The sequence below is a fragment of the Mus caroli genome, unplaced genomic scaffold (genome assembly GCF_978045245.1).
Source record: "Mus caroli unplaced genomic scaffold, Mus_caroli_1 scaffold_7, whole genome shotgun sequence".
Classification (NCBI taxonomy): Eukaryota; Metazoa; Chordata; class Mammalia; order Rodentia; family Muridae; genus Mus; species Mus caroli.
Window position 1 is genome coordinate 127,412,156 of NW_028227262.1, and position 12,332 is coordinate 127,424,487.

The following is a 12,332-nucleotide window of genomic DNA, read 5'->3' on the forward strand; positions in this document are numbered from 1 at the left end:
AAAGGTCTCCCCTAGTGCTTCAGCTAGAGTGACTCACTCTGTGTTCTGCAAGTCCATTAAATTTTGGCTTCGTTATAGATTTTTATCAAAGGCTACATGACGTTATGGCTACTTGCACGTGTGTCTTTTCCACTGTATCCTATCAAGTATTTGAAAGGTAAATTTTGAAGTCTGCTTTCCCTCACAATGCCATGTATACACAAGAAAAGTACTTAGTGAATTTGAATGTAATATGACTTTTCCCATAGACAATTCCCTTTGAATGCTTTTGGATAAGACTTAACTCATTCTTCAGTTTGTTTATTTTTCCTCTTTGAGATTTTGTTTGTCTCTTAGTGATGCACATATTTCCTGTGTCACACTTGAGACAACACACACTGCCACCAGTTCCCATATTCACACCCACAGTGGATTTACTAAGAACCTGCAAAGGCTTATATTTTCCATGGAAGCCTGGAAAGCGGCTCCAGATGCAATACTATTGTCATAAAAGTGGTTGCTAAACAGAAGAACACAGCAGACCCCTCAATAATAATCTCAGTCAGATTTCATTGGGTGATAATATTATAGCACAATAAAATAGTGAAAGAAATCAAATGGATTCTTGCTAGGCTTTGCATTTGTTTTGATGGTCTAGATTTTTGGTTACAATAAGGAGATTTATTTTTAGTGGTGGACATTGGACCCTGATCCTCATTCCTACTAGGTAAGCATTCAGTCGCTGAACTATGTCACTAGTTCTTTCTTTACTTTCCATTGTGAGACAGGGTCTGAGTTGCCCAGGTTGGCCTTGAACTTGCTGTGAGGCTCAGGCATGCCTTGAGTTTGTGAACCTATTTACTAAGTCTCACCAAAGGGCTAGAATTGCAGGTTTGTGGCACCAGGTTCAGGAGACTTCTTACTTTTCAGAGGATTTTGAGCCACCAGGAAACTTCTTCAGGAAGTAGGGATGACTCGCTTCCTTCTGTATAGTTTCTTGGGGCTCTTTACCACAGACAGAATTCAGCTTCAACAACAGAAATGTTTCATCAACATTTCTGGTAGCTAGAAATACGCATCCAAGGGCTGACAGGATTATTTCCTTCTGGAGGACCCTTCAGCTGGTAGATGATGGTCTCCGCTGTCTTTCTGTGGTCTTCCTCTGTACATTTGTGTCCTAATCACTTATGTAGACTCTGGCCATACTGGGTTTGGTATCTTGTTTTATTCTATTTGCCTCTCTAATGGTCTTATATATGATTTTCAGAACGTTCTGGGTTATTAGAAGGCCTTTGAAGTTCAACATATGAATTTGATGGCAATGATACAATCCAATTCAGAATACTAAGTGAAGAATCATTGAGATAGAACCTTTTGCTATTATTCTGTTAAGATAGGGTCTCTATGAAGCCAAGACTGGCCTTTAATTCATGATCCCCTACTCTGAGTACTCTCACTGGGACACTGGAGTCTCCATAGTGGATTGGGAACCAGTAAGAACTCCATGCAGATTGGTAGACACTGTATGCGCCCTGATTAGCAAACCAGTTCTGCTACACAGTACTCTTTAATGTAGGTGGCTCTAGATGGTTGTCAAGACACAGGCCAGGGAAGAATCAGCTGGAGGGCTACTTTATCCAAATCTTTCCATTTAGGAAAGGTTAGAAATAATAAAACCTAACTAAAACATTCAGCCATGATGTGAAGGTCGTTCTGTCAATGAAAAAACTTTGACAGAGGTAAATTGGTGTTCTTAGTAAGGAAATACATCTAACTTCAATCCTTCCACTCATTCAGTACACAGAGCACAATTAAACAATATTATGAATTACAGGTTGGCCTTTCAGTCATGTGATTCATATTTCATCTTTATGTGTTTTAGATAATTCAGTTTTGTTAAGTCAACAAAGGAAATTTGTATTATTCCTTTTCTTGGAGGATAAATTTCATTTTAAAAGATATATTATTATAACAAATATCTGTATCTGCCTATTGATTTGACAAATAGTCCCCCATGAAAACTATTGCCTTACACTGATGTTCAAAGGTATTGATTGGCATAGGTAATCAAAGAGAAAAGAGTAACAATTTATAACAATAATCAACTTTGGTAATAAAATGCTAAAATAACTAACACCTAACCTCAAATTAAAGAAAATTTAAGAAACCATGACCTATGGGGATCTGGGAAACAAACCACTTCATGCATTGCTAAGTGCCAGGAAAGTAGACTTTTTTGGTCTTTATTCTCTTGTTAGACTCTTTACATTTTTTTAAATGATTTGTTTTTAATTTATGTGTGTTGGTGTTTTGCCTGCATGTATGTCTATGGGAGGGCAACAGATTCTCCAGAAATGGAAATACAGACAGTTGTGAGCTACCTTATAGGTGCTGGGAACTGAACCCAGGTCCTCTAGAAGAGCAGCCACTGGAGTTCTTAACTGCTGAGCCATCTTTCCAGACCCATTTTTCTACTATATAACTCTACAGTGACTTTAGCATTTCTGATTGGCACAAAAGTATGCCCAAACTGGTCAACTAGATAGGTTAAAATGGTTGTTTTGTTTACCTGGACCCACTGTGATTCTTAGGAGCCTCAAGGTTGAGAAGCAAGGTTGTCAGGAGGTAAATGCCTACCTGTCAATGAGACAAGGGGCGGCTCAACTGGGATACACAGCTGAGATGGGTGAGATGGCTAGTAGTGTTTAAATCATAATGTAAATCTAGCCCTACAAAATGCTTCTCTGTAAATTTTGATATAGTTATAATGAATGTTTTCCAAGTATGTACTTTAATTATATTGGCTTTCACACAACAGCCAAAGTTGCTATTTGGGGTAGAAATAAACTTTAAGATGAAATTTTCAGCAACCTGTTCTCCATCACAAAAAACTAGGCAAGGAAAAAAAAAACAAACAAACAGCTGTGCAATGGCAGATTTATTCCTCTACTTTGGGCAAAATGATTTGTCTCTACTGTCATCTTGGCTGGTCTCTTGCGGAAGGAGGGCATCATGCGTAAGTCACTCTTAACTGGAGATGATGAAAAGAAACATTCATCCCTTCTTGTCCACCCCAATTATTGAGACTGACAAGAGACAATGAATTGTGTAATCTTTATGGAATTCATGTGCTACTAAAGACATATTATAAGTCAGCCAAACTCCAAAAATTTAGATGTCTTAATATCCAAGATCCTATGTAACTTGAAAACACTGCTTAAAAATTTACATGTTAATTGATGAAATAGAATTAAAGACCCAGTCATAATTCTATACACCTAGAGACACCTGAATTTTGAAAAAGAAGAAAAAAAACCCCACATTGGAGAAAGATTAGCATGTTTAATGAATGGTGCTGGTCAAACTGGATGGATGCCTATAGAGGAATGAAAATAGATCCATATATATCACCCTGCACAAAATTCAACTCCAAATGGATCAGTGATTTAAATATAAGACCAGATACCCTGAACCTAGTAGAAGAAAAAGGAGGGACTAGATTTGAATTGATACAGGACACGCCACTGATAGTTTCAGCATTAAGGACAATTAATTCATGAGAATTAATTAATTCATGAGTAAACAAAAAAAAATCATCATGCTAAAACAAAAATAAAAACCACCCCCCCAAAAAACCTTCTGTACATCAAAGGACATCACCATTTGAGCAAAGAGAACGCCTACACAATGGAAAAAAATCTTTACCAGTGGTACATCTGATAAAGTGTTATTATTTAGAACATAGAAGAAAGAGAAGGAGGAAGAAGAAGAAGAGGAGGAAGAAGAGGAGGAGGAAGAGAAGGAAGAGGGGGAGGAGGAGGAGGAGAAGAAAGAGGAGAAGGAGAAGAAGAATAATTACCACCATAACAAATCAAACAGCTAGAAAACAAATAACCCAGTTAAAATTGGTATATAGAAAAAAACAAAACAATTTTTACAAGTTGAAACACAAATGTCTGAGAAACACTTTGAAAAGTCAACATTCTTACCCACTAGGGAAATGCAAATTAAAAACATTTTGAGATTTCATCTTACTCCAAGGATAAGTAAAACAAATAACATCATATGCTTGTGGGGACACAGGGCTAGGGGAACACATGCTTTGCTGGCCAGAAAGCTAACTGAAGTATCAAACAGGTACTGAGGAAATCAGTGTGAAAGTTCCTCAAAAATCTGAAGATTAATCTACTGCAAGATCATGCTGTACCTCCCTGGGCATAACCAAAGAACCCGAAGAACGCACCAGTGGCCTGGTACTGCTGGGATATTTGCTCATTCGTGTTCATTGCCATTCTGCTTATGGTAGCTAGAAAATGGAAACATTCTAGACCTCCACCAACTAACAAATGGATAATGAAAATGTGGTACACTTACTGAATGGAACATTACTCACATGTTTAGAAAAGTGAAATGGATCCATATAACCACAGAGGATAGGTAGCTAGAAAGGGATCGGTGAGGAGGAAGAGGGAATCCTCCAAGGATGGGAAATTCAATAAAATGCTGTAGAGATAAAGGAGAAACTCGAGTAGGAGGATTGAATGAGAGAGGAATGGAAAGGCGGGGTAAAGAGGGAGTATGAGGAGGGACAGCTAACTAAAGGCCTTCTGAAAAATTTAATCATCTGTTTCTGTTTACCACTCATGTTTAAGTATTCTCTTTAAATATTGTACATATTATTAAATATAAAAATGCAACCTGCTTAGTACATTTAATTCCACTTGACTATTTGTAGACTATATGGTATTGGACAAAGAGTTGTGTTGTATTGTTCTAAAGGAGGGAAGCCACCAATATTCCTACCCAGCAGTGACATCTATTTACCTCCCTTAATTGGACTCGTCTTTGAGACATTTTCTTACTGTTTTGAGCTCTGAGCTGTTTTCAGTTGACAAACAAAGCTAAGCTGTTTAATTAATTTGATTTTTTTCAGCTATAAATCTGTCATACTTCTAGACTACTCCACATGGTGAGCACAGAGTCCTGCGGACCCATGCTTACCAAAGTTCCACTTAGCGTTTGTTGAGAGACGAGAATTAATTTGTAGAAATACAGTTATGATTAACACCCTAGTTCTTCAATTGATTTTACTTTGATCCAACATATATAGCTATTACTATATATCACAAAAGCAAATACATACATAAACAGACATGAAATAAGCACTTGGGTAAAATTAGAGTTAAGTTTAATAGGAGTCCCACATTTATTCAACCAACCCCACCCCTATACACACAAGTTTGTCTCAGAAACAAATTTCTCAGCTGCTCGAAGGCTTGTTGCTTTCCCACTGAGATGTCCAACTTAGCATTGCTGAAACGAAAGAAAATGCCTGAGGTATGGGAAGTTCAGCTCTGTTCACTTGCCATCAAGTGAGCCTCTTGGTCAGGGTTTTCTGGAAACTTGAGCTGCTTTTCAAATCTTAACTGGGTGGTGTCTGTTCCGTTCCTGCCAGGTGGGCCTGCATTTCCAGATCCAGTATTGGGAGTCACCCGTGGTGTAAACAGTAGAGAAACCAGAATAGCAGAAAGGGATTTAACAAAGCGGCTTGGAGAATCTAAAGGAAGCAGACCCTTTCTTGAGGGTCTGCTATCCGATTTTTCTCAGTAGCCTCTTCAAATCCTGTTGCTATTATATCTGATTCTTTGGATAAAGGAAACTCAACATAACATGTCCCCAAAGCTGAAGCTTGCTAGACAGAGTTAGGACTCAGGAGCCTGCTTTTCTTGTAATACAGTATGTTCAACCTCCTTCAAGGCAATAGTTAAAATTGAGGTTTTCATATGGATTATCAGTCTTCAGGTTGGTAAGGCTAGAAAAAAGGGGGCAAGCTTTGCTATGGTCTCTCTTCCATGTAATCCACACTGTAGGGAACTGAGCTGCATGTGAGCAGGAGACCTAAAGCCCACCTTGTCTGTCCTTTACACAGTCCTGCCCCTTTGTCTGCTTTTGCCGCTTGCATCCCTTCTCTCAGCAGGAGGGAAGCAAGAGACCTCCTGGTTTGAATGATAGGATGCTCATAGTAGATGCTCTTGAGAAAAAAGACTATACCTAAATATTGTTCTATCTCAGTTGAGCTATTTCAAACTAACCTGACAGCTATACAGCTGTTAATTACAAACACTTTTCTCTCTAGCTGCCTGCCTACTTTATGTTTGTCAGACAGTCCCAGACTGCGTCTATCTGGTGCCTGCCTCTGGGTTTCTCTCTGCCTATGCGATTATCACACATTGAACACTTCTCTTCTTAGTGTTTACACTTGAAATCCAGCACCTCGAGGGATCATGTACTCTGCTGCAACAGAGTCTTAGCTCAACAAACATGAGATGGAGGCATGAGAAATGTGACGTCACACAGTCAGAACTTGGGAAATGGTCTGTAGGGCTCTGCCCTGCAGTAGTAGCACCTCAGGCATGACAGGCAGTGCAGGGGTTCACAGACAGGGAGCAGAAATAACAGACAAACTCGATGACAAGTGCTTAGGTGCAGTCAGGGCATAGCTCCGGTTTCCTGACTGCCAGTCTGAGGATCTTCCTACCTCATGTCTTGCTGGCCTTACCATATGTGAAGTAAGTCTCTGAGCAGCTTTGTTAATGTCATATTTAGCATTGCTAAAGTCTTCTTGACTGTTCAACATGTTAGAGAGGTAAAAAGTCAGTGTTACATGTGTTTTTAAAAAATAAAACATATACTACTTTTTTTCCTGTTTTGTTTGTATGTAGTATAAATGTGGATTGCGTTTTGTGTATGTGTATGTATGTGTGTGTGTGTGTGTGTGTGTGTGTGTGTGTGTGTGTGTGTATGTGTATGTGTATGTGTGTGTGTGTGTGTGTGTGTGTATAGAGGCCAGAGGCTGATGTCCCATGTCTTCCTCTGGTGTCTTTACCTTATTACATCTTCACTCTTATCTGTTTGGTCCGCCTAGACTTTTTCCATGTATATAAGTAGGTTTGTATGTCTATATCCATTTTTATACTGATGGGAGTATTTGATATATAATCTATGCTTGCATTGCCTCTCAGCATTGGAATTTCATTGAACAGCCTCTGACTTCCTGAGTCATGTCCTTCTGTTACAGTCCCCAGACCACTATCAGGTGACCTCTGATGTCCTGCTGTTACAGTATGGGGTGACTTTTCTGATTTTAGTGATGTCACTTCTCTGCTCAAAATGGAGAATGCTTACCTAATGTGTACAACTGTTATGTACAAATGAAGTGAGCATTCTGGTGAATGCACAAGAGTCTGCCCATGTGAGAGCAAGTGGGAGCTGAGTGTTCTGGTCACCCTGCCCTGAGACTAAGAGGCCCACGATGATAAGTCCTCACTGCTCTTCTGCCAGCCCTCGAGCCTGCTCAAGTCACCTGCATATAACCTTTGGTTTTCTGGTTTTATAATAACATACATTTCTCAATAACACAAAAGAAAATGTCACCTTTTAACCATGCCTTGTAGAGTTGCTAAATAACCAGCTTTGTAGCCAGTTGAGACAATGTTACAGACTGTGACTAGCAAGAATTCATGTATCAACATCGTAAAAGCCATTGTGGTCATAGCAGATGGAACCCTAGGGAGGTGACAAGTTTAGACTAGATGGTAGAGTCCCTGTGATGGTGTTCTCTGAATGAAAAGAGGATGTGACTTCCACACCTTTTCTCTCATCTGTGGATACAAGACCGCATCCATCAGAAAATGGAAATGATCTCAGACTCCCCAGCCCAGAAATTTGTCTGTTTGAGCTACCCAGTCTATGGTATCAGACTATAGCATCTTTAGCTTTCTAAAGAGGAGATCCATCCACTGTGGAGGATTAGAGCATGTTTACTTATCATTTTATAGGTGGAGAAAGGAGCCTGAGAAACAAAGTCACATAATTTAGTGATAAATTTGCATCAACTGCTTTTCAGGTCAATAGAATGAGGCATCTTCTTGGTATTGTGCCCAGTACTCTGGATTCTGAGGTTAGAATGGAATTTTGGGTAGAGAGCTATCTGGCTGGTGTCACAAGGGTGACTGTCACCACTATACCGATTCAATTTTAACATATGTCGATGCATGGCCCAAAGCTGGTGCAGTCACAGCAGCGCACAAATTTTACCAGTGAACTCCATCTCCTGGAGCATATAATTTTTCTAAGTAGACAACACACATAATATTTACCTCATAAAATTTTGATTAAGAGTAATTAAAAATTTCATTTATTCAATTATTCAACAAATATTGATTGATTGTTGTAGAAAATTTTAAATCCAATCTGGGGTTTCTACCCCTCCTTGATTATTCAGTTAAAAGACATACAACTTTTATTATTTACAATAAGACTTAAGCACCATAAGAGCTGGACAGATATCTACCCTCTATGCTATTAGAATCTACTTTCCTAGCAACAACCCTGAGTTATTACTGTGTTTCATCTGGGCTTCTCTTAACTCCAATTGGCCAGCCTTCAGGGCTATGTTTTCATGACCCACCTAACCCATGGTGGCTTCTCCTCCATTCACTTCTTTTCTCCCTCTGATCATTTTCTGCTGACCTCCAGCCTAGAAATCCTAAACTCCACCTATGTCTCTTCTACCTAACTATTAGCTGTCAACAGCTCCGTTTATCAATCAGAAATAACTTGGGGGCAAGGTCACATAGCATCACTTGGTTCTACTTGGGATTCTCTCAAGCCAACCCACTACAATTAATCAATTAATTGATTATGCAGGGGATTAAAACCAGAGTCTTTGCATATTTTAAGTTCATACTTTACCACTGAGCTAAAACCCCATCTCTACTAATATTCATGAAATAATTACTATGCATCACAAACCGTATACATCAATTAGGCTATTGTAATGAATCAAACACACCCCTTACCCTAATGTAGTTTAGAGCCTAGTGGGTTTTAAGATGTGAGAGTCAGTATAACTGTTCCTTACACAGAAAAACAGCTTGGTTCATATTGCTGACAATAAGCTTCTACATCAGTGTTTTCTTGCTCTCCCTTTTTACAAATTAACTAATACTGTATCTTAATTATTGGTCATGTTCTCAGCCTTGAGCGTTACTCTACTTCTGTTGAAATGATGAGCACATTTATCTTCGTGCCCTAACCCGTCCCCATTCGCATTCTTCTTAAACTAATTACTAACAGAAAATTTGGCATGCATTCCATACTATGCTGTTTTTAAAATCAGCTTTTGAAATGGGCCTGCCCATATGTGAGCGCTTACACATGGAGCGCAAGGAGAAGTCCATCTGATGAGAAGTGCTTCGAAAATCTGGTTATGATTACTCACTTGATGTCAGCCAAGCATCTCAGCCTATGTGCCCGTTTCACGTGTCTCAAGGTTCTCCTGGGCTCTACCTAGTCAGAGCATACCTAGCAAGAAGAAACTGTATGGCCCAGACATCAGCTTAGGAGCCCCAAGAGAGGGAAAGGCAGCCTGCTGAGGTTCACATATGACCTGCCCAGAATTCAAAAGATGGTCAGCAAGGTTAGAGTGAAAACTCAACACTGTGCACTTGGTAAGTTCTAAAAGTGAGTCTTGCATGCAGGGGCATTTGGCTTCTTGCACAGAGCTACAGATTTCTGTTTTAGTAGTGGTGTATGCTAGAGCTATCAGCCATGAGGCTGGCTGCTCTGAGTTGCCCAAAGTCAGTTAACATGACAAGCTCCTAACAACTTGTGCTTCAAAACCAGCCTGGAATTGGGTCACCACAGCACATGGCTTTAATATCCTCCATCTACCATATAGACTGATTTAGAGAAACGTGACCGTCGTGAGCATGGATTATTAATGATCATCTGTGATCATGTCTACAGGTGATCCAAAAAGCCAAGTGACATTGAGTTAGTTTTCCTCACTGCAAGAGGGCAGAAGCTGGTTTAGCACATGCAATGGTCTGGCCCCAGTGCTGCAGACATCAAGAAGTCCAGGCTTCCCTGACTGAGTGCAGAACCTACCTTCCTTCCTTGCAGGCACTGCTGAAGGTCTGGCTTGGTTAGAATGTCGTGTTGGCAGTTGTGTGGTTGCCAGGTTATTTCTCTCCAGTCACAGGTCCTGTTGTCTGAACAAGTAAGGCAGGGCACAATCCACTGGCCTAGAATACATAGCAAGACTTCGTTTCGCTTCTGAAACTACACGTTGCAAGTATAGAAGTCAATGTCACCCAGCTACAGAAACGGAAGTGAGAAGACCATTCTTATCTAGTATATACAGTGGGAAAAGGCAGGGCCTCCTGCCAGCCAAGCAGAGAAGAAACATGATGTCCTGTTGTGAAATAACACTGTTCATGCTGGAGTCAGGGGCGAGTCCTATGAGACCTCACAAGGAAACAGGTGACTGCCTGCTACTCAACCATTAACTTACTTTTGAACTTCAATAGGACTAACATTGAGTGGGAGTTCTCAGGTTGTAAGTGGGCCTTCACCATTTATCATCCTAACCCATGACTAGGTTACCAGTATGATGACAGACGTCTTCACTGTGCTCAAGAAATTTAAACACATACAAGAGAGATACAAGAGTATTTTGATAATTTATAGTTTTCAAGACAGGCTATTAGTCCTTCTTCTGATTGATGGCACTTTGGGTGTGGCTATCTTCATTTTTTATCTAGCTGTGTTCCCTTGGTTTCCTCATAGCGTGGTTGAAGTGAGTAGTGTTGTCATATGTTTTGTTTTTCTGATTTTGGATTAGTAAAGGAAAAAAAACCTATTTATTCATTTGTGGGGGATACAGTGTAGGTGGAGCTTGCTAATAACTTTTGGGAGGCGATTCTCCTCTCACACCGCAATGAGGCAGCAGGTTCTGATTTGCTATTTCTTCTGCTGCATTGCATATTCCGGGTTCTCTGGCTTGGAAGCTTCTGAGACAGTCTCCTCTTTCTACCTCTCTTCTTTCTAAAGGAGATCCAGACTGACAGCCCTGTAGCACCAGGTCAAGCCTTCTCATGGATTCCAGGAATTGAACTCCCCCTTTTAGGCTTGTACCCCGTGAGCCATCTATCTCTCTAGCCTCAAGGAACATTTTAAAATAAAACTCTCTACTGTTTCTGAGTCTCAGTCTGCTTCGTGGTGCTGTCGGCAAAGTCCTTAGTGTGTATGCAACGCAGTGGGAAGATGGTCAACCTTCTGAACATGAACAGACTACCTACTCCATTCACAGCCTCAGGGGTGTGGTGTCAGAAGTGTGTATTCGAGTGTTGGTGTATGTTGACATTGTTGTGGTGGCCTCTATGGATCTGCCACTGAAAGGGAAAAGGTGTCAGCAGATTAAGAGAAAGTAGCTGGCAGGGGGAAAAAAAGGATACGAGGAAATTATGAATTGTAAGAAAAGAGAGGGACATCGGAGTAACATAAACAGGTTAGAGTGTTAAAACCAAGCAGGAACAAAGCACTAAAATTTCAAAGAACGCTGGCACATATGTCTCCTTGTCATAACCCCTTTCTTTTCCCTGGTTTTTAAATGCAGGGGGAATATCAGAAAATGGCCTTATCCTATGTCTACCCAGGAGCACTTTGTGTTTCAGGGATAGTCAAAATCACTACATTCCACCTTGTGCAGACCACACTTTAAGTGTATCAAGGATCTGTCATGGTGAAGTGTTAGTGCTAGGCACTATGACATTAAAATGTCACAAGAATACAAAAATAGTTAGTACTTATACATGCCAGTCACACTTAAGAGGTTTAACATAGTAACTTGTTTAAGCCTCAGAACTACCTTGCCATCTCCTCAGCAGGATTCAGGGAGGTGGGTGCTATGTTGACTTCCACCGAAAAGGCAGTGGAAAGAGGATTTGAGCTGAGCAATTTGGGGCCCACACTTTTAACTATAATGATAAATCTATGAGAAAAAGCAGCGATATTCAAATTTGAGACTGACCATTTCCACATTAGAGATCACAACAGAATCTTGGGAGCTGATACAAAATTGAGTAGAAATATCTGTGATGGGAAAGTAACTCAGATTATCGAGACACCCTCTCACCCCCCAGGTTCTGCCCCTTCAGCAAGCTTGTGAACTCAGTGTTGATTGCAAGTCTCACCCAGAAAGCTTTTTAAAATTTTTGTGCCTAGGGTGTACCCTAGTGCAACATTAAGTATGAGACTTATCCATCTATATTTTTGAAAAATTCTTTCAGATGGTTCCACAGTGAAGCCAAGGTTGCAGCTCACTGTTTCAATTGGACAAATGACTTAATATTTTCATGATTAAATTTACTACTTTATAAGGAAAGTATGCATAGCACCTGCCATGGTATCTGGCACCGAGCTGCCCATAAATAGATTTTAGTCCTGTGTCCTGACCACAAGTATGCCATGGTGGTTCATAATAAAGTGAAAACAGAAAAATTCTGGAA

The 12,332-nt window shown here is 40.1% G+C and overlaps 1 protein-coding gene across 2 annotated transcripts in view; it reads right to left on the minus strand.

Moving 5' to 3' along the window:
* Nucleotides 1–12,332, minus strand: part of Cped1 (cadherin like and PC-esterase domain containing 1) — a 262,923-nt gene that overhangs the window by 23,144 nt on the left and 227,447 nt on the right. For both annotated transcript variants that reach the window (XM_021164697.3, XM_029478163.2), the window contains exon 17: nt 9,931–10,067. In XM_021164697.3, the coding sequence (XP_021020356.1) occupies nt 9,931–10,067 (137 nt within the window). The remainder of the gene's footprint in view (nt 1–9,930; nt 10,068–12,332) is intronic.